Raw genomic sequence first — 27,212 nt, forward strand, 5'->3', positions numbered from 1 at the left:
GACTACAACATCCAACAGCCCCGTTGGCAGAATCTTCCATTAGTGCATCCAGACTACAAATCCCAGAGTGCTCCGCGGCGCCTGACTCGTAGAGCCGGTTTTTCCGTGGGCTGCCTTCTGGCCGCTGGGTGGCGTCCGCAGCTTGCGCTAATCATGTATCAGCCACACTCGCCCACCACCTTCAGCCCGCTCCTGCACCCCGACTCAAAGATGCTGTGCAAATTCCTCCCTTGGGATTAGCCTTGGAAAGTCCCTCTTTCTAACTAGCTCCTTCTGCTGTTGCTGCACTTCAGAGCCAGAAACTAGCAGGAGGTCCCAGAAAACTAGCCATGGTTCATAGATCTGGCTTCTTCATTACAGAAATATTTAATGACCACCTACTATGTGCCAAGCATTTCACTCTCTCTCTCCCAACTGCCATCCCCAAACACCAAATGCAGCCAGCACATGCATCCTACCACTGTGACCTCGTGATGGACTATTCAGTCTGTAGAGAAAGTTCAGGTCACTTTCTCTTGCTCCCATCCCTTGAATAACTATAGTGCCTGGCTCCCAGAAAGCAAAGATCAACAGGCGTTGGTTGTAGCCAGTCCTGGGTTTTAATCCTAGCTTTACCATTTTTAGACAAGTTGCGGGATCTCCTCATTATGTAGAGCACTTGGACACAAAGTAAATGTGTACTCCCTTCCAGCCACTCTCTAAAAACACAGCCCAACAAACACCAAGGAAATATGCTGGCAACACCCTCACCCATCACCAAGGGGAAGTCCTGCAGTCCCTGATCATAGCTCTTTGGTTTCAGCTCCAGCCATCCTTCCGTAGCTGACCAATTTTGAGAGGGCTGGGCTGGAAGTCCCTTAGCACCCTCTCCTCACTTAGGCCTGGTAGCCTGACTCTGCAGCAGCTGCATTCTCGTCCCTATCCTTCACCATGACAACCAGCCTGCCCAGACATGAGCCAGCCAGGCTAGGGAAGGCTGGGGGGCCCAGGCTGCTCAGGCTGAAAGCCAGTACCCAGGATTCCCCTAGTCTTGCCTCCAAGAGGCAGGGCCAGTCGTTATTATACCCTTCTCTCTGTGGCACAGACATTCTGGGGCTTCCCTAGAGGCGGTGACCTGTCAGTGCTGTGGCTGAGGGTTCTGGGAAGGAACATGAGAGTCCATTGAGGGGGTATGAGCAGGGGTCTGCTAGCTCCTAGAAGCCAGCACAGAGAAGAACCTACTGCATTCCCAGGAGAGAGGACAGCTGAGGTGAAAGCTGCAGCTGGCTGGCCTGTCGGTCCGGGCTCCTCCCTGCTGGCTGCCCTTGGCTGCCCACAGAAACCTGAGTCACAGTCACAGCCAGCCACCCGACCCCACCCAGCCTGCTGTCAGGCAGGGTGGTTCTGGAGAGACTGGAGGCGGAGCCTCTCCCTGCCTGCCTCAGAAACTCTGAGATTCTTCCTCTCTCTGCCTGTGATTCTTCCTTTCGGCGTCTTCTCCTTTGGGACTCCTTGCGGCAGCGTCAGTCCTGAATTAGGGAGGGGGTGGGGTTCGTCTCAGGCTGATCTATTGGGTGTCTTTCGTGTCCAGATGGGGACTTAAAGACTCCGTAGACAGCTGCTCCAAGAGCTCTCAGGACAGCTCCTAACATTCCCAAATCCCAGTCCCTCTCCACCATCCCCTAGGGCCAGGACCCTTAGGGACACTAGGCACCCCTTCCCCATCCTCATCTCCTTCTTCCTGGAAAAAGAACACAGCTTCCCATCCCTAGCAGGGACTCTAAACAAGGACCCCCTCCCAGGAACCCAAAAGGTTAAACGTATTTAATTCTGAAACTGGGTTCCTCCCCCACCAATTCCTCCCTCACCCCTCCCCTAGAGCTGGAGGGAGGAAGGCCTTATTGCAGCTGGTGTTGCCACAGTCCCTTGAGGACTTTCCCACCCCCAACCCCAGGGAGTGAGCCCTGGAAGCTATGGTTTCCCAAGAGGGTGTCTGGGTTAGTGACCCCTTCCTTTGCAATACAGTGCCATGGGGGTGGGGTGGAAGTTAGAATCTGGTGTCTGCTATCTCTGCTGCCCCCACCATGAGGCCCCTCCCACTTCCTACTTTGTGGTGTGTAGGTGGCCTCCAGGGCCTCTGTCCTGATTTATATCTTTGTGTCAGTTCTCCGAGTGATTTCCTTCACGGCTCCATTGGGTTCATCCTGGACCCTGCACCACCAAACCTGGGAGGTTACAAATGCTTTTGCTCCTGGACTCCCCCTAAGGATAGCAGGAAAGGGGTATGTTTCTGATCCCCATTCAGTGATCTGCTCCCTAGCCTCAGCCCAGCCATGTGGTTAATGGCTCATTCCTGCCTGTTTCCGTGGAGGGGGAGGTGATTGCCCTGGGCAGTAGGGAAGGCAATGACAGAAGTCCCTGCCCCTCACAGAAGAGGGTGGGATGTTCTGTTGGAGCGTCAGCCCGTTGCAAATGTCCCCACTTGCTTCTTTTCTGGGATATAATATTCAGGGGGTCTTGAGGGGTCCCCAGGCAGTGTTACCCAGTCCCAAACCCAAAGAGAGACACCTACTCTAAATCCTTTAAGTTGCTGGAGCCTGGAATGTGCCTGGGATCCTGGTCAATCGGGAGAGAAGTGGGAAGAATTTAGGAGAGAATCCACCTATTCACTCCAATGTAATCAGTCACAGGACACTGGTACTTTCCTGGCTCCCCCTCAGTCATCCCCCCAGGACTTACCATGGACCCATCAACTGGGAAGCCTTCTGGGACTGGCCAGGAAAACTGTCACATTGCCTAACCCCCCAGATGCCCTGCTGGTAGCGTCTTGTGGTCTTGTGAGGGAGTGCAGGTGCCTCCACCTCAGTCTGGAGAATGGTTCCTCATCCTTGGCACCACTGACATTTTGGGCCCAGTGACTAGGCTCTGGGGTGGCCCTGTACGTTGTGGCATGTTAAACAGCACCTCTGGCCAGTAATACCCTCAGTTGTGACAACCAAAAGTGCCTCTAGATATTGCCAAATGTCCCCTGGGGAACAAAAATGCCTCTGGTTGAGAACCACTGATGTAGACGAATACATCACTGTGTCTCTGCAGTGAGTTCCTAGAGTCAACCCCAGATCATTAGACACAATAGAGGATTTACAGTTCTAAAAGACTCCTCACCCTTCTCCTTTCCAAGAACCTTCAACAGCTCCACTGTCCACTACATCATGCAGATCATGTCAGTTGGCATTCAGATCCTCCTATAGAAGCCATTCCTGGCCTGTTTTTTCATCTTTAGCTACCACTTCCCTCCTGACTATTCTTGAGCTCTAGCCAGTGAGGGTATCTCACTATTCCCTACTTATATGTCTTTGTCTCTTTAGTAACCTCAAGACCACAGACAGAGGAAAGAGAAGAACCATCCCAGAGGGCTCTCCTCTGTTGGATTTTGTTCATGATTTCTGAGTCTAGTCACTGCCTGGCTCAGTGTGGGGCCTGTTCAGCTCTGGAAGATGCACATGCTGAAGCCTCTGATATCACACAGGATAGTCGTGGATTCCATCACCCACATGGTGCCATCACTCTGCGGATGGATGGCTGATGACAGTGATTGGGGGATCTGCTCCTCCTCCTAATTTACTTTTACTTTTGAAGCAGATTACCCATCACCATCATTATCCTTATTCATTAAACACTTCCTCTCCACTTCCTTATTTAACCTTTATAATGACCCCATGATACCTTATGGTACTTTGTTTTTCCTGATTTTATAGGTATTCAAACCGAGTTTCAGAAAAGTTAGGACATTAGCTTAAGGATACCAGCGCTGGTTGCAGGCCTTCCATCATCCTTTTCTAATGAGTTTTGAGCCAGAGGGGACACTATTCCCTCCCCAGGGGCCCTTCCAAGAGTATTCAGACTCCGAACTACTCACTCCTCCCAGGACAAACTACTCTCAGGTTGCCTGGGACCCAGACCCTTTTGTTCTCCACCCTCCCTCTTAAAATGGCTGTTCTCAGGAGCTGCTCAAAGGAAGCAGACGCTGGCGGGAATGGGGGGCAGGACAGCATCTCACTGGGCCTAATCTCTGGACAATGGAGAACTAGAGAACTGACCTTCTCAAAGTCAGGACAAAGGGCAGGGAGGGGGTGGCAGCGCCCAGCTGCACCTCCTCCTTCCTCTCCACTGTCAATCCCTGAAGCACCAGCATCGATCCACATTCCCAGCAAGCCCCCCAATCTAGCTGTCCAGGCTGGGCCTGACTTGGCTTGAGGCCCCACCTCTGATGACACTAACAAGGGGATTTGGGTACCACTCCGGAGGGCTGGGAAGCATGGCTACTTGGGGGAAGTCGGAAGGGGTTTACTCCTTCCTTAACAGGCTACAGGGGAGAAAATCCTTCCTGGGAGATTGGAGAGGTCCTCTGATGGGAGTGGGAAGGTTCAGAGCCAGGACCACCCGGCTTGGAGCCGAGAGAGCCCCAGCAGATTAGACTTGCATAAAGCATCCGTGCAGGCCTACAGCTTCCCCAGAGGAGCAGGGGAGATGCCAACCGTAGGATGCTGCAGAAAGGTCAGCAGCAAGGCTCCCGGGCCTCTCCCCATTCCAGCCATCACCCGGGACAGAAAGCATAGCCCTTTCAGGGGTCTCCTTGTGGCCCTCCGTAAGGTCTCCCGACGTCCCTCGGGCAGAGTTTGAGGGGGGTTCGGAAGAGAATTTAGACTTGAAGCTGCTGCCAAGGGCCCAGAGCCGGAGCTCCCAGGCTCCACGGTGGGACTGGGGGCGCCCCCAACGGCTCCCCCCAGTTCCAGCAGCGGATGAGTCACCAGAGCGCTCCCTACATAGTCTTCTTGCGCTGCGGCGCGTACCAACGCGGGGCTGCAGGGGGAGGCAGCTCGACGCGCGGCCCGCGGGAGCCGTGGCGTCCCCTCCGTCGCGGCCGCAGGAGAAGTGTCAGCAGGCTCGAGGCCCCGCACTCCAGGGCAGGGGCGGGGCGGGCGGGGCGGGCGCGCGGCGGCTCTGTCCCCAGGCGCTGAGAGAGCGGCCCTCCCCGCAGCGCACTTGGTACACGCCAGCGAGGAGGCCAGGCCCAGCCCGGGCGGTACAATAGGGTTGGGCCGCGGCCGGGACTGGGCCGGCGCCGGGCAGGGAGCGGGATCGCGGCCGGAGCCGACAGACACTGGGCGACCGGCGACTCCGAGCCTTGCAAGGCCACCAGCTGAACCAGCCTCCATCTTCTCCGGAGCGCCCAGGCCTCCGAGTCGTTGCCCGCCGGGCCGGGCCGGGCGTGATGCGCCGCGGGACCCCTATCCTGGCCGCTGGCCGCCGCCGTCGCCGCCCCTGAGACCCCTAGGCCCCCCAGTGACGCCACAGCCATGGAGAGCGGCCCAAATGCCGAGCCGGGTGCCGACGCACCCCCAGGTACGCGGGAGCCACGCAGAGGCGAGATGGGGAGAGGTCGAGGGGCCCCAGAAAGGCCGAGGATGAGGCTGGCCCGCTGGGCGGGGACCCCTCCCCGCCGCGCCCTCTGACCACTTGGAAGTTTAAAAATAAAGGCTGCGGCGGCGGCAGCTTGGGGCCACCGACGCATCTTCTGACAGCTGCCCCCTCCCCCACCCGGGGCGCTGGGACGCACTGGGCGGCGGGATCCGCGGGCACCTCACTTAAGAGTTATTGGGGTGACCCTTCCGCCCCAGCCTAGTGCCACCTCGGCTTGCCCGCCCACACACCCTTCCCGATCCACTCCAGGCCCTGAAGATCCTCTATTCCTGAGCTGGGGTGTCTGTCCTCACCCTCCCTGGTGGTCATGTGTGTGACCTTAGCCTGAATGTGTGTATTGGGGGGTACAGATTATCAGGCCTGGAGACCCGCATACCGAAGCCTAGGCCCTGGCACCCTCCATACCAAGGCCCTGGCCCAGACCTTGCCCCCACCCCATCCCTCCAGCTGCCGCGCAAAGGGCCTGTTGCTGCAGCCGGCCGGCAAGGAGGGAGGGGAGGAGTGGGGGAGGTCTCTAGCGGCGGCTGCCAAGTAACCCGCCGGATAAAGGCGAGGGGGAGGGGGAGGCGGCATTGTTTGGGGCGAGGGCGGGAGCTGGGCAGGGGGCCGCCTCCCCTGCAGCCAGGCCTACTCTGGAGCCCACCCAGCCCAATTTTGGGAGGAAGGGGACAGAAGTAAATCTGCTTATCCTGCTGTCCTCCTTCCTAGCCTCTCCGGGCCTTTCTCCCGGGGAGAATGAGGTGAAGGCTGAAGGCCAGCACTCCGGGGACCTGCCACATCATTCCATCATTCCTCAGCCCGAGGCTTTGGACACCCCCCCCCACCCCCAGCCACACACACACACTACACACACACTCTCTCTCTCTCTCTTTCTAGGCCCCAGACCATCAAAGCTCCCCTCCCCTCACCCTACCAACCACCAGTGCCTAGGACTTCTGCAAATCCCATTCGGATCTGCGAGCAGCTGATGAGGGGGTGGGGACAGGTTTCTGGTTGGGCCTGGTGTTGGAGGGAGGGATTTCTCTTTCTCTTTCTTCCTGGAAGGGGAGGGAAGAGCATAATTACCTAGGACCCAAGTTCTGTTCTGACTCAAGGGGAGGTGGCCCCAACCTCACACCTCCATAGAGTCCTAGAGCCTAATCCCGTCACCTCCCTGCCCCCTGGGGCATGGGCCCAGGATGAAACAGTGTCTGTGGGTGCGGAGAGCCCAGGACAAGGTGGAGCCGCTTGGCTGTGGGTGGGCTCCTCCCCGTGCCAGCGTGGGTGCTTCGAGGGGACCGTGTGGGTGTGGGAGCTGGAGGGCACAGAGGGGAGGCTCTCAGACTGGTGTGGTTCAGGAGGTTCACAGGCTGTGCTGGAACAATGGCACTTGGGTCAGTCTGCTGAGCCTGAAAGGGGACACCCAAGGAAGCCTAGGCAGGGTCCATTCCGTCTGCTCGCTGGCCCCCTCATCTGAGGTCCCTGGCATTGGCATATATATCGGAGCCTGAATGGGGGTGGTTATTAGGCCATAGATGAGGCCTGAGTGGGTGGCTAATTTATAATTAGGGCACTTGAGTGGGATGCCTGGACTGAATATGAATGCATGGGGGTGAGTATGCCTGGCTGTACTGGGGGGCCTGGATGGGGGGAGCCTGCATACAGTGTCCTGGATTGGAAAGATTCTTCTATATACAGAGACCAAAACAGAGTTACATGGGAACCTGAATCAGGATGGTGGTTGTTCCCTACACAGAGAGAAGTTAAAGGTGACAGGGGCCCCTATGAGCCAACACCTTCCAGAGAGTAAAGATAGTGCCCTGTGAGTTTGAGGCACTGGTCAGAGACACTGAGAGTACATCTCTGAGTGTGATCTCTGCCCTCTTTGAGCCCCCTCCACACATTGAGCATTAACAGGAGGCAACACAGAGCAGGGGACAAGCATGAACAGAAGCAAGTGACTTACCTGCTCTGGCTACAGTTTATGCCCCTGGAAAATGGAGGGAGTGTTATTAACCTTGTGGGGTCAATGTGAGGGTTAGAGATGATGTATCTAAAGGAAGATGACACACAGACGCCCACAGGACAGTGTTATTACCATTATTGTGGTTGTGCTCATCGGAACTGGTGCCAGCGGGGAGGTACAAAATATGTGGAAGGTGAAGGCGGGAACTGGGGGTCAGTTTGCTTAAGAGTGTAAACTTGAATCAAGTAGTTTTAAGTCTCCCCTTCATAACTTACTACTGTGTGGTCTTAGGCAAGTTGTTTAACCTTAATCTTAAATGTTCCCATCTATAAAATGAGCATAATGCTAGAAATTAGCTCACAAAGACATTGAGATCATTTGATGAATACATAAAATGCTTAGCCTAGATCTTGGCATGTAGTTAATGCTCAATAAACTCTAGCTATTTGGTTTTGTTTTTTATTGCCTTCAGAGACCTGTAAGATGTGATGAATTAGAACTTAAGGTGGTAAATGTGGAACCGAGGGCAAGGAGGAGGGAAGAACTTCTGGACAGACATGAGCCAGGGTGTATCTGGAGAACAGAGGGGCCCACGTACTAGAGGAAGGCAGTGGGGGGAGGAGAAAGACCCAGGAGAAGGGTGCAGCCAGCCAGCCAGCACACCTTACTGATGCCCACCATGTGCCAGCTCAGTGCTGGCTGTGCAAATGGCAGATAAGGGAACCAGTCACCCCCCACCCCAAAGAGCTTCTGGCCCAGTGGGGGAAGCAGACTTGTTCACTGCAGAGAACCCCTGGTGTAATGGTGATGCAGTGGTCTGTGGGCTTTGCTTGTGGAGGGCATCATAGGGGATGAGGCCTTGGAGGTGGACCTGAAAGGATGAGTACAAGTTGCTGAGATTGGCAAAATGAGCCATGTCTCTACATACAGCAGCCAGCCTGACTGGAACCTCCCACTGACAGCTTCAGTCCCCACTTGGGCTGGTGGACCCAGTAATGAGGCCTCTAATGAGCCCCTAATGTGCAGTTGTACATATGCAAATAAGGAGGAAGGGGCATTAGGCCAGTTTACTCCCCCTTCCCCCTAGGAATGGGCATCAGCTGCTGGTATGGCAGGGCTGAAGGAGTGGGCAGTGAGCTGAAAGCCGGACCCAGACTAGAGTGGTGGCACTTGAGAGCAGTCAGGGCAGGTCTTGGGTCTGACCAAGGCTGGAAGTTAGGCCACAAGCAGTTGGGAGCCGTGTCCTTGGGTCCCACTGGACCTTGGGCCACGGAGCCAGATAATGCAGCTCTGTTGGCTGTGGTAGCTCTGCCTGGCACCCCAGGGCACAGCCTTCAGCATCTCCTCTGGCACCTCTCAGCTGCAGCTCTGCCCTGCCGGGAGCAGAGCATGGCATCACTGCCCCCATCACCAGTTGTAAAAGGAGATGTGGACCAGGAATAGACTCCCAGGTGATTCAACATCTCCCACTCCTATAAAAAGCCATCTCTGTGCCAGGCATAATGGTTATTTAGCGTGTCATGTGCATTGTTTCATTTGATCCTCAAAACAGTCCTGAGTAGGGAACAGTATCGTCTCCATTTTATAGATGAGGCTCAGAGTGGAAAGTCACTTGCCCAAAGTCACACAGCTAGGAACTGGCAGTGACTGAATTTGAACCCACGTCCATCTGACTCTAAAGACTGTACACCAAACCTGTATGCTGAATTATCATGACCAAGCCAGCCATGATAGAATCTGGCCTGCTTCTCTTGCATGGCTGATCATCTATGGGGATCTTGGTCTTGAGGACCTAGTGGTCTTTTCTCTGGCAGGCAGGAGGAGAGCCAGTAGAGCCCTGGGTCCCTTGTGCATCCTGCCAAGTTGGAACAAGTCAGACCAGGAGGAGGCCCTGGATGCAGGCAGTGGTGACAATCCAGCCAGTGGACTATCCTCAGGCTTTGGCCTAAAGCTGGGCCTCTGCCCTCAACATCTAGGCCCCCGCGTGGGCAACCCTGCTGGGGCTGAGGGAGGGCCATATTGGCCCCCCTAACCCCCGCTACGGGATAGGGTCATTTCCTGCCGCCTAAAATAACAGGAAGTGGGCGCTCCTGATTGGAGGCTGAGAACAATGGCTGCCAACCCAGTCAGAGAGCTCCTTCAGATCTGCAGCCTCAGTTGGGCTCCCAGCTTTATCACCCACAGACACCTACAGCCAGGCCCTGGTACCCTGCTACCAGGACTGCTGGAGCAGGCTGCCCCCTCCTAGTTCACTCGCTCTCAGAGCTGGTACTTCTGAGTTCTGGCCGGGAGTAATGCTGCCCCCTACAGGTCCCCTCTGTCCCAGCCTCACAATCAGGCATCTCTCAGGGTTTGTCTTTTCTGCCCATCCCTGTCCTCCTAGCCCAGATCTCTCCAGGAGGGGAACCCAGGAAGCTGCCCACTTTGGGTAACAGAGTGAAGGTACAGACTCACACTGATTTGTGTCCAAACCCCAGCATTGCCCCTCACCAGCTGTATGATTTAAGTAAGTGTCTTTATCTCTCCGAATCTGTTTCCTTGTTTGTAAAATGGACTAATACCTACCTCATAGGATTGTGGTGAAGATGAAATGCACTGATGTGTTAAAGTGTTTGGCTGTGCCTGACACGGCGTTAGCTATTGCTACTGTCAGTTGGACTTTTCCTTGGGCCCAGATAAAGGTGTGCCCAGAAGAGGCAGAGCAGAATTGACTTGGATGAGGCTGTGTAAATATACTGGGGACATTGTATCTATGAGTGTTTGTGTCTCTAAGGCTTCGTGTGAGCCTCAGAGGGGTTGCCTGGCTCAGTGTGTGTGTGTGTCTAAGGATATGAGTATGTGTCTATCTGTGCAGAGTTCTGAATCCCAGTAAGTCTTCTTCCTGTGTGTATGAGAGAAAGAATATGTCCTGACTCTTGCTATTGTGTAGGCTCTGCCCACATTGTCTGGGTGTTTCCCTCTCTGTGGTGTGTACTCTCTGTCTCCCTGTCAGCCTCCTGTCGTCATTTGTCTTGTCTAGCACTGCCATCTAAGAAGTGCTGAGAGAGCCAGGAGGGCTCTGGCTAGAAATATTGGTCACTGTCCTATTGACTGTCCTGTTGCCTCTCTCTGCCTTTTGCCTCTGCCTCCCTTGCCCCCACCCAGGGGTGCTGTCTGTGCATCCCCTTCTGCTTGCTCTGCCCCCTGGAGGAGGACCAATCTCCCCCACTCCCTGCCAGTGCTTCACTTCCTGCCTCCTAGTGGCCAGCCCGGGCAGGAGCTTGCCTTCCCTGCATTCCTGCGCTCTGAGCTCAGTGCCTGCCCGCCCCACCTACACCCTTCACCATCACAGGGCAGCCTCCTGGGGGAATCACCAAATCATTTCCTTCTGCAGGGAACAGGCAGGAACTTTGGGAGGGGTGATGTGACGCCTACCAGAAACAGTGTGACATCAGGGTTTTGTGAGACAGCCTCAGGTTCATATCCAACCTCTGACACTGACATGAGCAATTCACTTAACCTGTTTGAGTAAGTTTTCTCACCTGTGAAACGGGGACCATCCATAATACTTTCCTTTTAGGGCTGTTATAAGAATTACCTAAGAGAAAGTGCCTGATAAGGTAGGGCTTCAATCAATTAGTTTATTTCCCTTCCTGGGTGTAGGAGCTGGCAGGGCACACATAGGGCTCTAATATGATCAAGACATTGAGGGTTAAAGAGGCTAGGCTTTGAAGCAGCTGGGGGAGTGACCCCATGCTATCTAGGTAGCCTTTCACAGCCAGCCAGCCAGCCAGCCAGCCAGCCAGCTAGCCAGCCGTCCATCCAACCAGATTTTCATTAAACAGACACAGAACTCCTACTCTGCTCTGGGCAGGTCCTGGGTAAGGCTCTGGGACTGCAAGGATTAAGACCCAGTCTCTTCTCTCCACAAGCTCTCCCATTGGTGGAGGCAGGGGTGCAGGCAAACAGAAAAGCCAGACTGAGCTATCAGTGTTTGAGGGGAATATTTGGCCTGGCAGCAGTGGTTGGGGTAGGAAGAGGGAAAGAGGAAAGGACTGCCAGCTACCAGATGATGGAGATGGGGAGTAGGCTCCCTGAGACATGTGACAGGTCCTCTGAGAGACGTGGCCCAGACCCTGCCGCAGACCCCAGGTGCATGCCTTCTTGGAGCTCTTGAGAAGACAAGCTTACTGACCCTATGGCCAGTTCCCACACCTCTGCCCTGCTAATGCTCTGTGTGTCAAGAAATAAATACAAGCTATCTGTCCCTTATCCAGTTCTTAAACAAATACTTCTGGTAGATATCAACAGAGCAAAATAAAACTAACAGTGGTTGAAACCTCACAATTTGATACAGACCAAAAATGAAGTAGCTGAAAAATCACATTCACTTGATTGAAAATGAGGGTAATCAGAAATTGGCTTCACTGTATTATATAGATAATTAACCAAGGAATTAATTTGGCTTAATACAATTTGTCCTGGATAACACTGTCCCAATGACATTTCGTCAGAGTTGCATCATTCTCAGGAAAATATCTGTACTCAGGTTCAATGGTCCACCAGGTCAGAAGAAGAGCTCCAGATGTGCTGTGTGCCTCCTGAGAAGTCTTTGTTGCTGAGCCGCTGGAGTAAACACTCACTATTAGCTCTGTTAACTTCTACCTGAATGCCTTAGTCCAGGAAGCTGCTCAGACTCAATTGAGATGGAGTTGTTTTGCTTCTCTTGAAGTGTTTATTCATTTGCAGTAAATTGCCACATGGATTTCTCTTTATTCAAGTAAAAATCTCCTTCTCTACACCCTGTTTTAGGCCACAGTGCCTTCCGAGTACAGCGCTTTATTCTCATGCAACAGCATTTCATGACCGTTTCCATGTACTTGGCACTGTGGTAGCTGCTCGTGATGCAGCAGCAAGAAAGCAGACATGGCCCAGTCCTTGTAGGGCTTCCTCACAGTCTAGGGGGAGGCTGATAATAACAAAAGAGCCACACAAGGAAGTTTGAAACTGTAACACTCATAGGGCTGCAAACAAGAGGCATGTGAAATCATGACTGTAATGAGGGAGTTTATCCCAATCAGAAAGGCCAGGGAGGGCTTGCCTGCAGAAATGATGACTGAGCTAAGAGCTAAAGGGTAAATGAGAGTTAACTCAGTAAAGAGAAGGAAGAGAATGTGCAAAGGCCCTGTGGCAGGAGGGAGCATGGATGGTTACCTGAATTAAAAGACGGTCAGTGTGGCTGGAGTACAGAGAGCAAGTAGGGACATGGAGAGGAGATTCAAGAGGTGGAGGACAGCGGAAGAGAGTTGCTGAAAGACAGGGAATTCAGACTGTGTGAGACTTGTAGCTTGGGTTCAAGAATTTTGTCTTTACCTTTAGAGCAGTGGGAAGCCACAGAGAGGTTTCATGTGACAAAGAGTATGATGATCAGATGTGTATTTGGGAACAACTACTCTGGGTGCCCCATGGAAAGAAGAGTGAGAATGGGCAGAAGGAGAGCAGTGGGAGGACTTTGTAATCAGGTAAGAGAGGTGCTGGTGATACTTGCCAGGGTGGAGCTCACGGACCTTCATTCATCAGACAGTTGTGGGCATCTGTGTGCCAGGCCATTTTGGCCATGGAGATAGAACAGATAACAAAACACAAAAATTTGTGCCCTCATGGAGATTATCTTCTAGCAGTGGGAGATAGTGTTAAAATGGTATTAATACTTATGGATAAAAATAGAATTGGAGAGAAAAAAAAGTTGGGAAGGTGAGGAGACTTCAATTGCAGTTTTTCATTTTAAATAGGAGGTCAGGGAAGAAAGGACATTGAAGTAAAGGCCTGAAAGAGGTGAGGGAAATATACTGATTCTGGGGGCAGAGAGTTCTTGGCAGAGAGAAAGGCGAGCCAGTGGCCCTGAGGCGGGTGCATGCCTGGCACCTTTAAGGAACAGTGGCTGAAACATTCTGAGCAGGGGTGAAGAGAGGGAGGATCCTGAGGGGCCTTGGAGGCCATCTGGCTTTTCCTCCCATGACTTGGGGCACCTTGGGAGGATTTTATCAAGAGGAGTGATTTGGTCTGATTTATTTTTAAACAGAATCACTCTGTTACTGTGTTGGGAAAATACCAAAGGGGAACAAAGGATGGTAGCAGGGGTCTTTTATAAGGGCCAGTGGCTGAACCAAGATGACAGAAGTGTAGATAGAAGTGATTGGATTCAGGATATATTTTTCACATTGAGCCAAAAAGATTTGCTGACAGATTAGATGTGGAGTGTGAGGTAAGATTCTAAAATGGTTCCAAGAATTTTTGCCTAGGAAACTGGAAGGATGGGTTTGTCATTGACTGAGATGGGAAAACTGGTGGAGGAGCAGGGTTTTTTGTGAGGTGCTCAGCTTTGGATATAAGTTTGGAGTGTCTATAAGACATCCATGGGTGTCAAGTAGGGAGTTTCATGAGCAAAACTGGAACTCAAGGGAGAGGTCTAGGCTGGAGATACAAATTTGGTTGTCATCAGCAGAGCAATGGTATTTAAAGCCATGAGTCTGGATGAGGTCACCGAGGGAGTGTGTGTAGACAGAAAAGGGATGAGGTCCTCCACTGAGCCCTGGGGCAGTCCTGCGCAGAGAGGTTAAGAAGCTAAGGAGTGGTCAGTAAAGAAGATGGAGAAGTCACAGCCAACAAGGTAGAAGGAAAACCAGGAGAAGTGCTGTCTTCAAAGCCAAGCACAGAGTGTTCAAAGAGCACCAAGGGATCAATTGTGTCAAAGGCAGCTGCTCCATTAGCAAGACAAGGACCGAGAAATGCCGGCTGATTTAGCAATGCCAAGGTCATTGGCGACCTTGAGAAGAGCTGTGTCAGGGAGCAGTGGGGATGAAAGCCTGACCCAAGTGGACTCTTGTGGCAGAGATGGGAAGAAGTGGACAGATTCTTCCAGGCAGGTGCTAGTTACTGAGAGCCTGCCATGTGCCAGAGACGACATACTTTCTTACTGTCAATCCCAACAACTCAGTGAGGAAACTGAGGCTCAGATAGGTTCAGGGCTTGTCCAGGGTCCCACAGCAGAGCTCGGATTCCCCACCCAGGCCGGCCTGCCCAACTCTGAAGCCTAAGACCTTTCCCCTGTGCTGCATGTGATGCCCAGGTGTGGGCTTTTCCAGGCCTCACACTCTCCTTCCTGCCAGGCTCTCCTCACACAACTCGTCAGGACCTAGTTGGAGATTCATTCTCTTGCCTACTGGGTGTAATTTGCCTAGGTGTAGCCAACACCCGCCTACCAGTGTTCCTTGCAACACCTGTAGCACGCACAGGTGCTAGGAGAGGCAATACACAGCCCTCGCCCTCAGCTTTCAAGCTTAGTGCTTACACACCTAGGCCGTTTGGCCCCAGACAGTCCTGGGTTCAAATCCTGCCTCTGCCACGTACTTGTTCTATGACCCTCAGCAAGTCACTTATTAGGATAAGCTTTGACTGTCCCATCTGTATAATGCAGATAAGGATCTCTGTTCCTCAGAACTCATATGGGGATGCTGGATGGGAATACAAAGGGCCGAGCTCAGCTCTTGGTACGTAGTAAATACTCACTGAGTGGTTGCTACTAGTTTTATATACTGTTGCATTGGAAAGGAGTTTACAAGTGGTGAGGAAATAGACTAGCAAGTGACCAGGCAGCCTTCTACTGGTGTGGGAAAAGCTAGGTGGGCTGCTATGCAGCCTAGAGGCTGGCAGAATGGGATGGGTTAGGGAGACAAGGGCCTTAGCTGGGGCTCTTGCCTGGAGCCCAGGAAGCTGGAAGGGAAGGAGTGAGGGGAAAGTATCCTCAGATCAGTTCATTGCATAACATGTATTACCTCATACTGCCTTAAGCAGAGGCAGGAGGGTGCAGTAGGTGAGAACATGGGCTCTGGTGACAGATGCTGGCTTCAAATACAGGCTCCTTCACTTACCAGCTGAGTGACCTCAAATCACTTTACTTAACCTCTTTTTGTTTATAGTGCCTCCTTCATAAGAATTGTCAGTGAGGATTAAAACTAATAAAGGTATAATGCCTTGAATATAGAAAGTCCTCAAAAAATATGTAACTTAATAGTTGCTGTTAATCACTAATACCATAATCTTGTGAGGTAGGTATATCTGTATTTTATAGAAGAGGAGCTGTGGCACAGAGAGGGTCTGTAACTAGTCCAAGGTCACACAGTTAGTGGAGAAGCTAGAATTAATATTCAGATAGTTTGCCTTCAGGCAGATATTCAACCACTGGACACCCTTCTCCCTGAAAAAAGGCGCCCAGAGTCCCAAGGGTAACTCCTTGAGAGTGCCACCTCCTTATACACACATTGTCACCCACAGGAATGGGGAGTTTGTCAACCTCTGAGAGGGCCAGGTTTCCCAGGGCAGAGGACCTAGGATAGTTGGAGGCACCTGATAGGAGCAAAAAACGCCTCTTTAGATTCACCTCCCCACAGACGCTCGTCCTGCTCTCTAAGCCCAGGCCAGTGGCTATGACCCCCCCTGGTCCCCTCAGTGCCCAAAGGGGAACAGCAGATGGCACCAGGGCTCACTGTGCAGAGGCTTCTCCTCTCAGCTTCATAAGACCCACAGGGGAAGGGAGGGAAGTGTTTGCTGGCACATGACTTGTGCCAGGCACTTTACTGACATCCCTACCAGCTCGGGCTCATTATCCCCATTCACAGATATGAAAACTGAGGCTTAAAGAGGTTGCACAGCTCACCAAGTCTACCTGCTGAGGGGGCAGGCCCTCCCTTCCTGTCTTGAGGTGGTGAAATCAGGATGGACCCCCATCTGACTGACTCTGAAGCCTGTTTTGCCACTGTCTTGTAGTGTACATGTGCTCACATGTGTGTATATACTTGTACATACCAAATCATGTGGCGTCCTTACACGGCATTTTGATGTCTTCTGCAGGGAAAAGGAATTATTCTAGTAATTCTAATGACTGTACAGGACCTGCAATTATTTATGTCTTAAAATAAAAAATCTGAGAGTGGTAGGAAGAGAAAAATGATTACTAAGTGGATGTGGCAGGTTGCCCCCCTCCCCTTTGGGAATTTTTGCAACATGGGCATCCCACTTGCACCCATGCTTGTGTCCTTCCCCTTGGCCAGTCCCCTATGCCCAGCCCTGGCACCTTCTGGGCACAAGGCCTGGGTTGGGCACTGTGGCCCCAAGTAAAGCAGAAAGGTGAGGGAGGCAGATGTGGAAGCCACTTGTTACCATTTGGGGCACCAGTAAGTGTTTCTAATACACCCTGCTCCCTCCTGCCTCTTTGAAAATGTTCTGTTGCCCAGAACCCTCTCCTCTGTGCTTTGCCCATTCCAGCTCATCCTATAGACCTCAGCTTGGTGGTTACTTCCTCAGGAAGCCCCCCAAATGTAGGTTAACCATCTCTGATATGTGGCACACAGATATAGTACTTATTCTAAACTGGAATTACTTAGTTCTTTGCCTGCTGTGCTAGAAGATGGGCTCCACAGAGGCAGGGACCATGGCTGTTTTCTCATCATTATATCATTAGTATGTCTGAACAGGGTCTGGCACACAGAAGAAACTCAATATTAACATGTTGGGTGAGTGAATGAGTAAGTCAGTTGGACAGGGAAAGAGCTACATGTTGAACTGATGGCACAGATCTACAATCTGATTCTCCTCTTATGTTGGTCTTCCAGCTGTGACAGCCAGGACTCCCTCAGAGCCAAGACCTTCTCCAGAAGGTGACCCCTCCCCACCACCACCACCACCACCACCACCATCAGCCCTGGTCCCTGACACTCCCCCGGATACCCCTCCTGCCTTGAAGAATGCCACTAGCCCTAAGCAGCTCTCACTGGAACAAGAGAGCCCCCCAGGACCAATTGGGCCCAGGCCAGCCCCTCAGCAAGAAGAGTCCCCTTTCTCAGAAGTGAAGATCAGGGGACCCACTCCACCAGCCACAGGCCCACGGGATGCCAGGCCTCCTCGAAGGAGCAGCCAACCATCCCCAACAGTGCCAGCCTCTGACAGCCCTCCCACCAAGCAAGGTATGTGTGATGCCCCTAGTCCTGGGCCCAAACCCCTTGGCTCAGGATTCCAGCCCTGGGTGATGCCACCAGAGGGACTATCTTCTGCCCAAAAGGACATGGGAAAGGATTGGGGTGGGGATGAGATAGGGTCCTGAGGCTGACTTCCCTCTGTGGGGAGCCTCTTCACCTAAGTCGATTCTTGTTCCCTCTACTAAGATGTAAAGAAGGCAGGAGAGAGACATAAGCTGGCAAAGGAGCGGCGAGAAGAGCGGGCCAAGTACCTGGGTGAGTACTGGGGAAGCGTCATGTCCACCATCGTCACCATCGGCATCCTATCAGTAACACTAACACTGCAGGAACACTGCATTATGCTTGGTGTGCAAAGAACTGTACGTGTGGTGTCCCATTTTACCCTCTCCACCCATTTTGAGGATGAGAAAACAGGCTCGGAGAGACCAAATCATTTGCCTTAAGCCACACACCTAGTGGAGCAGCTGAGATTCAGACCCGGAAGCCTCATCTTACTCCAAATCCCATGCTTTTAATCACAGTATGTGAAAATCTGTCCAGCAGATCCCAGAATCAGACAGGGATCAGGTACTGAAGAACTTATTTCTCCTTCAGTTTCAAGAGCCCATAAGAACAATAGAAGAGAAATGGGCCTCCCCTCTGAGAAACCCTCATTCTGAAGCCTGAGCCTGTCTTTAGGAAGCCCTGCAATTTGAGGGAAGAGTCTGAGTGGAGGCACATCCCTCCCCAAGCTGGCAGGACAAAGACCCACCCAAGGCCAGGTTAACACGGCAGGCCACTTCTGGAGGAGACCTGCTTGGCCGCTGCAGACCCCTCACACCCCTGGGACCCCTTTCCTGCAGCGGCCAAGAAGGCAGTGTGGCTAGAGAAGGAGGAGAAGGCCAAGGTGCTGCGGGAGAAGCAGCTCCAGGAGCGCCGGCGGCGGCTAGAGGAGCAGCGGCTTAAAGCTGAGCAACGCCGGGCAGCCCTGGAGGAGCGGCAGCGGCAGAAGCTGGAGAAAAACAAGGTGCGTTTGGGCCTATTTCTGTCTGAGTATGTACGGATCTGGGTACACGTGTGTGTACACATCTGTACACTGCTCAGTGTGTATACACACCTGTGTTCATGCCTGCAGTTGTGTCCCTTAGTGTACATCTGGGCATCTGTGTGACTGCAGACATGTTTGGTTCTGCACGTGTGTGGGACCCATGCACTGTCAGTACAGATATTTGCATGTGTGCCTCACGTATGTGTATTTGTATGTGTGCAGAGATGTGTCTGTGTGAGTGTGCTGAGCTCCACAACGTGAGTAGAGTCCTGGCTTGAGCACCCATCAGGATATAAGGGAAAAGGTGGCCTGGCCCTGCCCTGAAGCCTCAGGTTGAAAAGAAAACACAGTCACAAGGTCAGGATCCTCAGTGCCAGGAGGCCATGGCTCCACCTGGGAGCCACAGGCAGGGAGAGTCCCTGTTCTTCTATCCTCAGAGAAACACTCATACACCCAGGAAATGACTCAAGAACAGTGAAAAGCTCCCCCAGAACAAGTTGAAAGGGATCTGTTGCAAGTAGTCTTAAATCACAGCAAGGATGCAGTAACCTTGGTTACCAGCAATGAGTCAGGCAAAGCTTCTAGGGGTGGGGGAGGCATGTCACAGGAGCCAGGGGGCCTTTCTCCCAGGAATGAGTGATTTTGAGCTCATACCTCTCTCCTCTCCCCTTTCTCCTTCAGGAGCGCTATGAAGCAGCTATCCAGCGGTCAGTGAAGAAGACGTGGGCTGAAATCCGGCAGCAGCGTTGGTCTTGGGCAGGGGCCCTGCACCACAGCTCCCCAGGACGTAAGACCAGTGAGTGGGCTGGAGGGGCTGGTGGGTGGCTGGGCAAGGTTGGGGCCTGAGGAGTTGGGGAGGGGAGTAGCTTCAGTGCCAGGAGCTGGCAGCTCCATGCAGCAGGTATGATTTGCTTCAGGTGACTTACGTGTCTTCTGGAGTGATCTGTAAACCACGGTGTCCCTTCCCAAGGACGTCCACCACCAAGTCGGAGGCAGATTCTCTTCATTGGGCTTGCTCCTCAAACCTCTGTCATTTTAGATTAGCCTTCTTTGTTCCTGTCAACTGTTATTAGTTGATGATACACAAAACAGCATTTTAATTCCCTGCAGACACTGGATATTTAAAGAAAACTATCACCCCCCTTATGTACCTGTCTTGGAAGGTAGATTTTTGTCTCTGAGTTTTCTTCATGTAGGGCCATCATGGATTTTTGTCTGATTCTTTGCTGGCATGTATGTACCACTGTGTTTGGAAGTCTTTATGTAATGCAAGTTTCAGTATTCCTAGCTGTGTATGTTTTGCTGTATGTGCTCATGGATCTGGGTGTCGTGTTCTTAATACCTTTGCCTTGGTGTGTCTGTGGCCTTGTGTACTTCAGTAAGAACTCTCAAGTCAGACAGAACTGGGTTAGGATCCCAGCTCTGGCACTTGACCTCTAACTTCTCGATGTCTCACTTCCTTCATCTGTAAAATGGGGATAACAATACTACTTGCCTCCAAGGTTGTAGGTAGATGTTTGGGAGGATCAAGTGAGGTAACATGTGTGTGGTGTCCAGCACAGTGTCTGGTACATGGTAAGCATCCAACAAATGTCAGCTGTTAAAAATACGATTAACTTGCTTCATTGTGTTTGTGCCTGTGTGCATCTGGGTCTGACACATTATCCATCAGTGTTTGTGTTTCTATATCTGTGCATGTCTGCACACTCATGTGCATGTGAAAACACCTACCACTCTCTATGCTCATGCCTGCATGTCTTTGTGTGTCTGTATGAACACGTGGATTTGTACGAGTGACTGTGACCATGGGTTCTTCTACTTAGGAACAACTCTGCATTTTTCCCAGTATGTGGGTGTCATAGCCATAGCACCTTGGCTGGGCAATGTCAGCAAGTGCCAATGCTGGGTGGTTGGGGAGGAGGGGCTGCAGCGCCCAGCCCTAGGGAATGCCTTCCTGGTCAGAAAGGCTATAGTTTCTCAAGTTTTACTCCATCTCCTTCCTCTGCTCCTTCTCCGTCGGCTCCCCCAATCCAGGTTGTCTCTGGTCACCCACCCCTCCTCCCAGAGTCAAGTCTGCCTCCTCCTCCCCTTCCTGGCCTGTCCACTCTTCCCTCTCCCACCCTGCCCGCGGAGCATCCTGCATGGAAGGCCTCAGTGCACCCCCTGGCTCCTGTCTGGCCCGGCCCTAATGCCGTGTCTTTTCCCCTCCAGGTGGGAGCAGGTGCTCCGTGTCGGCAGTAAACCTGCCCAAACACGTGGACTCTATAATCAACAAGCGGCTCTCAAAGTCCTCTGCCACGCTCTGGAACTCCCCCAGTAGAAGTAAGAGAAGGCCCAGTCCTCCTCCCTCCAGAGCACCTTGTAGCCCCCACCAAGCCTCCTCCAGAGCTCAGCAAGAACCCCAGGTCCCTGGAGCCCGCACATACTCCAGGTCTCCATCCCCACTCTATCCCACCTGGGCCTCTGTGCCCCTTGGGGGAGCCGGCATTTGGATCTGGACCCTGAGGACAGAGGTGTACCCTGCAGGGGAGGAAAACAGAGACAAAGGGCAGTGTCCCAGCAGGCAGAGAGCCTGGCTGGGCCTTAAGAGCAGGTGGGGTTGCGGGTAGGTGGAGGAAGGGGATGGGCAGGGAGTCTCATCTCCAACCACAGCCAGCTGGCCTAGGCTAGCCTTAGGCAGGTGGCCTTGCCCCCAAGTATCAGAGTGGCCTGGCTGTTGTGTGTATGGAGAAGGCCCCTTATTCTGCCTCCACCCTGGAGCCCTCTGTGTTCCATGTATCTGCGCCCTCTCTGGCTTCAGAGCCCCAGGCATGGCCTTAGCTGGGTGGCGAACCAGGGTGGCATGGCCCCTGCCCTCCACCATGCCCTGGTGCTCACATGTGAAGGGGCCATGGTAACAGTTATTTATAAGTTTCTCCAGCCTTTATTTGGTTGCTTTGTTCCCTAGCAACCAAATCAGCTGCTCTACCAACCCCACCTGACTGAGGCTTAAATATAACCCAGCAGCTGAGGGGACAGAGCCCGATGGCACAGGGCAGTCAGGCCCCCTGGCAGCCTGTCCCTGGCATGGGACACCTAAAAGCTGGGACTCTCATGAGTCAGAGGAGCACAGGGACCCCTCACTGCCCCAAATCCATGGGGTCATGCCTCCCCAGGCCAGCCCTCCGAGAGGAGGAGGAGGGCCCTACAGTAGGATTCGGAGTCCCACCATCCTGGGTAGCTCCTTTCTATACTTACAGTTCAGAGACCTTTCACCTGGGAGAGTGGTAGGAGGGCACCCTCAAGCAATGTACACATTGCCCTGGGAAGTGTCTTATTGCCTGGGTCTGCAGTGGAGGTCAGACCCCAGGGCAGATAAGTGTGGCCCCACATGATTGGAAGGAGAGTCCTCCTGGGAGAAACTCGTTGGGCTTGGCACCTGGAGGTCTCCCTATGCCTCTGCCTACTGTGGCCTTCTGCGGTAACCGCCTTCTGGTATTGTCCCTCTAGATCGCAGCCTGCAGCTGAGCGCATGGGAGAGCAGCATCGTGGACCGTCTGATGACGCCCACCCTTTCCTTCCTGGCACGGAGTCGCAGTGCAGTAACACTGCCCCGCAATGGCCGGGACCAGGGTAGGGGCGGCGGCCCTGGGCGAACCCGCACGAGGGGCGGGGCAGGGGCCAGCCTCGCCGAAGGAATGCACCTAGACCGCGCTCATCCCTCTGCAGCCGTGCCCGTGTGCCCGCGCTCGGCCTCCGCCAGCCCCCTGACGCCGTTGTGCAGCGCCCCGCGAAGCGTGCATCGCTGCGCCCCTGCCGGGGAGCGCGGGGATCGCCGCAAGCCCAGCACTGGGGGCAGCCCCGCCCAGGTCCGCCGCCGGCCCGAGGCCTCGCCGGTAAGTGGCCGCGCGGCGAGGGGACAGGAGCCCGGCGGAGGAGCGCGGCGCCACTGACCACTGCTCCTCTTTCCCCGCTCTCCTCCGTGTTCGCCAGATTCAGAAAAAGGAGAAGAAGGACAAGGAGCGGGAAAACGAGAAGGAGAAGAGTGCCCTGGCCCGGGAGCGCAGCCTCAAGAAGCGCCAGTCGCTGCCTCCTTCGCGCCCACGCCTCTCGGCCGGCGCTGGCGAGCTCAGGTGCGCACGCGCGGGGGCGGGGCCGGCAGCCACCGGCCCTGCCATCCATTCATTCGCAGTTATTTGTAGGGCACCCACTAGAATGAAAGCTCCTTGAGGACAGATTTCTTTCTATTTCTCTTTCTTTCCATCTTTCTTGCTTTTTTGTTTTGATCACTGAGGTATCCTAGCACCGAGAACAGTGCCTGGCATCTGGTAAGCACTCAGCAAATACCTGTGGAATGAATGAATGGATCTGCCAGGTACTGTTCTGGGTGCTGAGGACACAGGGTGAGCCAAGCCAGGCCTAGTTCTTGCTCTTGTTAATCTTACAGGGCCACTGGGGAGAGAGACGTTATACAAAGACTCACAAATCAATATGTGATAACAAACTGGAATATATGCTCTAAAAGGAAATAATTTGGTTCTGTGAGAACATATTCTGTTAGCAGGGTGCTGACCTGGGTAGCGGGCGAAACAGGACACTTCCTTGGGGAAGTGACATACTCAGTGTGTGTGTCGGGGGGTGTATACCCTGTACTCTCAAGGCCTCACTCTTCCCTTTTCTCTCAGTCCCAAATCCAAGGCCCGGCCATCTTCTCCCTCCACATCCTGGCACAGGCCTGCCTCTCCCTGCCCCAGCCCAGGGCCAGGCCATGCTCTGCCCCCAAAACCACCGTCTCCCCGAGGCACCACTGCATCGCCCAAGGGGAGGGTTCGGAGGAAGGACGAGGCAAAGGAGAGCCCCAGCACAGCAGGACCTGAGGACAAGAGCCAGAGCAAAGGCAAGGCCAGTGACGAGAAGGAGCCAGCAGACCCAGCCTCACCAGCACCCTCACCCACCCCAGCCCTGCCCCAGAAGGAGCAGCCCACAGTGGAGACCCCCGCAGGTGGGCATGAGAGGGGAGCGAAAGGTGGGCAGGGCAAGAGAAGCCGGTTTTTGCCTGTGTGAAGGAGAGAGAGGTAGCCCAGAGGTGGCGGTGGACTGGGTATTGGGAGACAGGAAGGACAGGCTTCTACCTTAGCAGATCCAGGTCCAGAACACAGGCCAGAAGGGAGGACCACAAGCACTCGGAAGTGATGGCAGAGGTTGGGCGACTGGGCCGCCTTGAGTCCCGGAAGCAGCTGGTGCGGGAGGCGGAGGCCCGGGCCCAGAGGAGGCGGTGGCAAGGGGGATGGAGGTGCCTGTGCTAGGGTGTACTAACTCCTGGTCCTGGATCCCACTCCAGATGCCACTGTCCTGACCTCACCCCCAGCCGTCCTGACCTCACCCCCAGCCGCTGCTACCGCGGTGACCCCTAGCAAACCAATGGCGGGTACCACAGACCGAGAAGAGGCCACTAGACTCCTGGCTGAGAAGCGGCGCCAGGCCCGTGAGCAGCGGGAGCGCGAGGAACAGGAGCGGAGGCTGCAGGCAGAAAGGGACAAGTGAGTGCGCCCTCAGGCACTGAGGGGGCCCTCATTGAGGCTGCGGAAGTAGCGCGGGACTGATCCCGAGTGCCCTCTGTCCCCCAGACGAATGCGAGAGGAGCTGCTGGCGCGGGAGGCCGAGGCCCGGGCCGAGAGGGAGGCGGAGGCCCGGAGGCGGGAGGAGCAAGAGGCCCGAGAGAAGGCGCAGGCAGAGCAGGAGGAGCAGGAGCGGCTGCAGAAGCAGGTCCGCGGGTGGGCAGTCCGGGCTGGGGGCTGGCCTGGAGGGAAGGCTGGAGTACAGCTGCTTAAAGCTCACGGAGGTTTCCGGCAGAAAGAGGAGGCCGAAGCTCGTTCCCGGGAAGAGGCGGAGCGGCAGCGTCTGGAGCGGGAAAAGCATTTCCAGCGGGAGGAGCAGGAGCGGCAAGAGCGCAAGAAGGTAGGCAGAGTAGCGGGCGGTGCTTCCGTGGGCGTGGCCTGGCGCCCGTGGGCGGGGCTGACGGTGGGCCCTGCCTTGGGTGTATGAACTGCAGGACCAGGAGTTGGGGCAAGTTCTGGTTCCTGGTTTGGAAATGATTGGTGTGAGTGGAAAGGCCCTGAGACTTAGGACCGGAGCCGGCTGGTGGGAAGTTTAGGAATCGGACAGGGCTTGGGCCTAACTGATGTCGGGCCTCCCAACAGCGTCTGGAGGAGATAATGAAGAGGACTCGGAAGTCAGAAGCTGCTGAAACCAAGGTCAGGATTCCCCAAAGAGCAGTGCTGGGAGTGGAGGCCCTGTGAGGAAGGGAGGTTGGGGAAAGCCGTTGAGGGTGGAGGAAGGAGGCTGTGGGTGTGCCCCTCAGCTTCTGGGGGCAGGGAGTGATAGAATTCAGCACCTTAGTCTGGTGGAAGCCCTTGAGTCTGACTGCTCTTCCTCTTCAAAGCAGAAGCCAGACAGAAATGAGGCAAAAAACAATTCCAGCCCAGGTAAAGGCCCTGTTCTCATCTCTGTCCCATTTGCCACCCCATCCTAGACCTCCTCCCCTCACCAGGCCCTAACTGATGGCCATTCCTTTCCTTGATAGACCCTGTGAAAGTTGGGGACTCTCGGCCGTCAGGGCTGCAGAAGGAGGCTTTGCAGAAGGAGGAACTGGCCTCCCAGGAGCCTCAGTGGAGGTACAGCTCCAATCCCAGGGGCACTGAGCAGGGAGGTAGGGTCGTGCTGGAGCTGTGGGGTGCCTGGGCTGTCCTGGGATGGGAAGTGCCTGAGCGTTGGCCTCTGTATCCACAGCCTGCCGAGCAAGGAGTCACCGGGGTCCCTGGTGAATGGCCTGCAGCCTCTCCCAGCACACCAGGAAAATGGCTTCTCCCCTAAGGGACCCTCTGGGGACAAAAGTCTGGGCCGAACGCCAGAGGCACTCCTGCCCTTTGCAGAGGCAGAAGCCTTCCTCAAGAAAGCCGTTGTGCAGCCCCCACAGGTCACAGGTAGGGATCCCTGGACCCATAGCCTTCCCTCCCAGCAGCCTTCCATGGCCTCTCTTCCAGCTCTGCCAGAGGCTCCCTCACACTCCACTCTGAAGACTCCCAGTCCTCTGAGCTTGGCATGGTTTTCCCTGACTATTTCTCCTCCCGTTTTTTTCCCCAGAAGTCCTTTAAGGGTTTGCCTTGGACCAGGCACAGCTGTGAGAGCTCCTCTGCATCACCTGTCAGGATGTCTGGAAGAGAAAGAGACAGAACAAAGCCAGAAGTGGCCTGGGCCCCTGGGGGTGGGTCCTCTCTGTTATTTTTAATCTGCACCTTATAGACTGATGTCTCTTTGGCGGAGCCAGACCCTGCCCCTCAGTGCATTTGTGTGCTCACACATGCGGACACCCCTCCCCCCATACACACACACACTCACAGCCTCTCTGGCCTCTTCCCTTGGGAATGGGCCACCTGTAGTATTTGCCTTGGTTTGGTGGGGTACAGTGGATGTGAATACTGTAAATAGCTTGTGCTCAGATGCCTCTGTGTGGAGGAGGGGAGATGCAGAAGGCAGACCCTCCCAAGACTCCCTAGGGAAATCTTCCTCTCTCTATTTAACTGTAACTGTGGGGGAACCAGATCTGGGGATAGGGGTTACCTTGGGCCACAGGATACTGGTTGCTTTAGGGGTACCCATGCCCCCTGCCCTCACCTGGAATCAGTGTTATTGCATCTGATCGAACTTCTGCAGAAATAAAGTGAGACTAATTCTGCCAGTCCTGTCCATCCTTGGGGCTGGTGGTGGGGGCCTGGGGATATCTGCCCCTACCTGGTACCTGTCCTAGACCTCCCTGCCTTACATTTTGTCATGAGTTCATTCATTAATTCATTTAACAAATATGGTTGCATCTACTCAGTACCAGGCAGTAGGTTACATGTTGGGGGTTCAGTAGTAGGAAAAGATGTAACCCTCTGTTCTCATGGAGTTGAAAGTCTAGCAGGTGATTGTCATAGACACTGTGAGTTGCCTACTCAACATCCATTCCCATCGCCCCTTCCTTATTCCAAACAGAATCCCGATTTTGTTCGGTGGCGATCTTTCTCCTGGATTCCACCCTGTGCTTCAACAAAAGTGCATCCTAGGCCCAACAGTGAATTGTGATTGTAATGAGCCAAAAACTGTGTTCTCAAACTCCTCATAGTGATGGGTTTAGGTGTGGACACATGACACAGCTGCAGCCAAGAAATGTAAAGAAAGGCCTCCAGGGATTGGTTGGTGGGTAGGAAAAAAAAAAAAAGGCCCCCTGGGCTTCTTGGAGAGTCTTCCTCACTTTTGGAAAAAATACCATGTAGTAGTCAGCCTCTAAGATGACTTCACAGTGTCTTCACCTCCTGGTGTTCACACTGCATAGTCCCTTCCCATGTTGCAACAAGGCTGGGCTGAGTGACCGACAGAACACAGCAGAAGCAATGGTGCATCATGTCCAAGATTAGGTCATAAAACACTGCAGCTTCTGTCTTGGATGCTCTCTCGCTCTTGGATACTCTGGAGGAAGGCAGCTTCTATGTTGAGAATAGCCTTATGGAGAGGCCCATAAATGAAGGGACTGAAGCCCCCAGCCAACAGCCACATCAATAAGCTTGGAAGCAGATTCTCCAGCATCAGTTAAGCCCTGGCCAACAGCTTGACAATTACCTCATGAGAGACCCTGTGCCCAAGCCAACCAACTAAGCCACCCCTAGGGTTCTAACCTTGGAAACTGTAAGAATAAATGTTGTTTTAAACTGCTAAGTTTTGTGATAATTTGTTACACAACAACAGT

At 53.9% G+C, this 27,212-nt stretch overlaps 1 protein-coding gene and 1 long non-coding RNA gene across 15 annotated transcripts; one reads left to right on the plus strand and one right to left on the minus strand.

Annotated features, from left to right (window-relative positions):
- Window positions 1–5,057: 5,057 nt before the first annotated feature.
- Window positions 5,058–26,165, plus strand: MAP7D1 (MAP7 domain containing 1). 8 transcript variants are annotated; one of them, XM_017676310.3, is made up of 18 exons: window positions 5,060–5,385; window positions 17,059–17,409; window positions 17,608–17,676; window positions 18,264–18,427; window positions 19,130–19,244; window positions 20,660–20,770; window positions 21,938–22,060; window positions 22,157–22,323; window positions 22,421–22,560; window positions 23,113–23,429; window positions 23,769–23,967; window positions 24,055–24,193; window positions 24,281–24,385; window positions 24,628–24,681; window positions 24,873–24,912; window positions 25,011–25,101; window positions 25,217–25,410; window positions 25,571–26,165. In XM_017676310.3, the coding sequence occupies exons 1-18, from the start codon at window positions 5,340–5,342 to the stop codon at window positions 25,579–25,581; spliced, it is 2,436 nt and encodes an 811-aa protein (XP_017531799.2). In that variant the 5' UTR covers window positions 5,060–5,339; the 3' UTR covers window positions 25,582–26,165. The 8 variants fall into 8 exon arrangements, with proteins under 8 accessions (XP_017531798.2, XP_036877187.2, XP_036877188.2 ...); XM_017676311.3 differs by having other exon boundaries at window positions 19,130–19,235; XM_017676309.3 differs by having other exon boundaries at window positions 5,058–5,385; window positions 21,938–22,323.
- On the minus strand, window positions 11,081–23,778 carry LOC108407159 (uncharacterized). Of its 7 annotated transcripts, XR_005062118.2 has the most exons (6): window positions 23,560–23,778; window positions 20,904–20,968; window positions 19,375–19,511; window positions 19,103–19,290; window positions 16,253–16,291; window positions 11,081–12,356 (listed from the first exon to the last, which is right to left on the minus strand). It is a non-coding gene; the product is annotated as an uncharacterized lncRNA (long non-coding RNA). The 7 variants fall into 7 exon arrangements; XR_001855663.3 differs by lacking the exon at window positions 20,904–20,968; XR_005062119.2 differs by lacking the exons at window positions 20,904–20,968; window positions 23,560–23,778 and adding an exon at window positions 21,686–21,944.
- Window positions 26,166–27,212: the final 1,047 nt, after the last annotated feature.

This window comes from Manis javanica, chromosome 4 (assembly GCF_040802235.1).
Source record: "Manis javanica isolate MJ-LG chromosome 4, MJ_LKY, whole genome shotgun sequence".
NCBI lineage: Eukaryota > Metazoa > Chordata > Mammalia > Pholidota > Manidae > Manis > Manis javanica.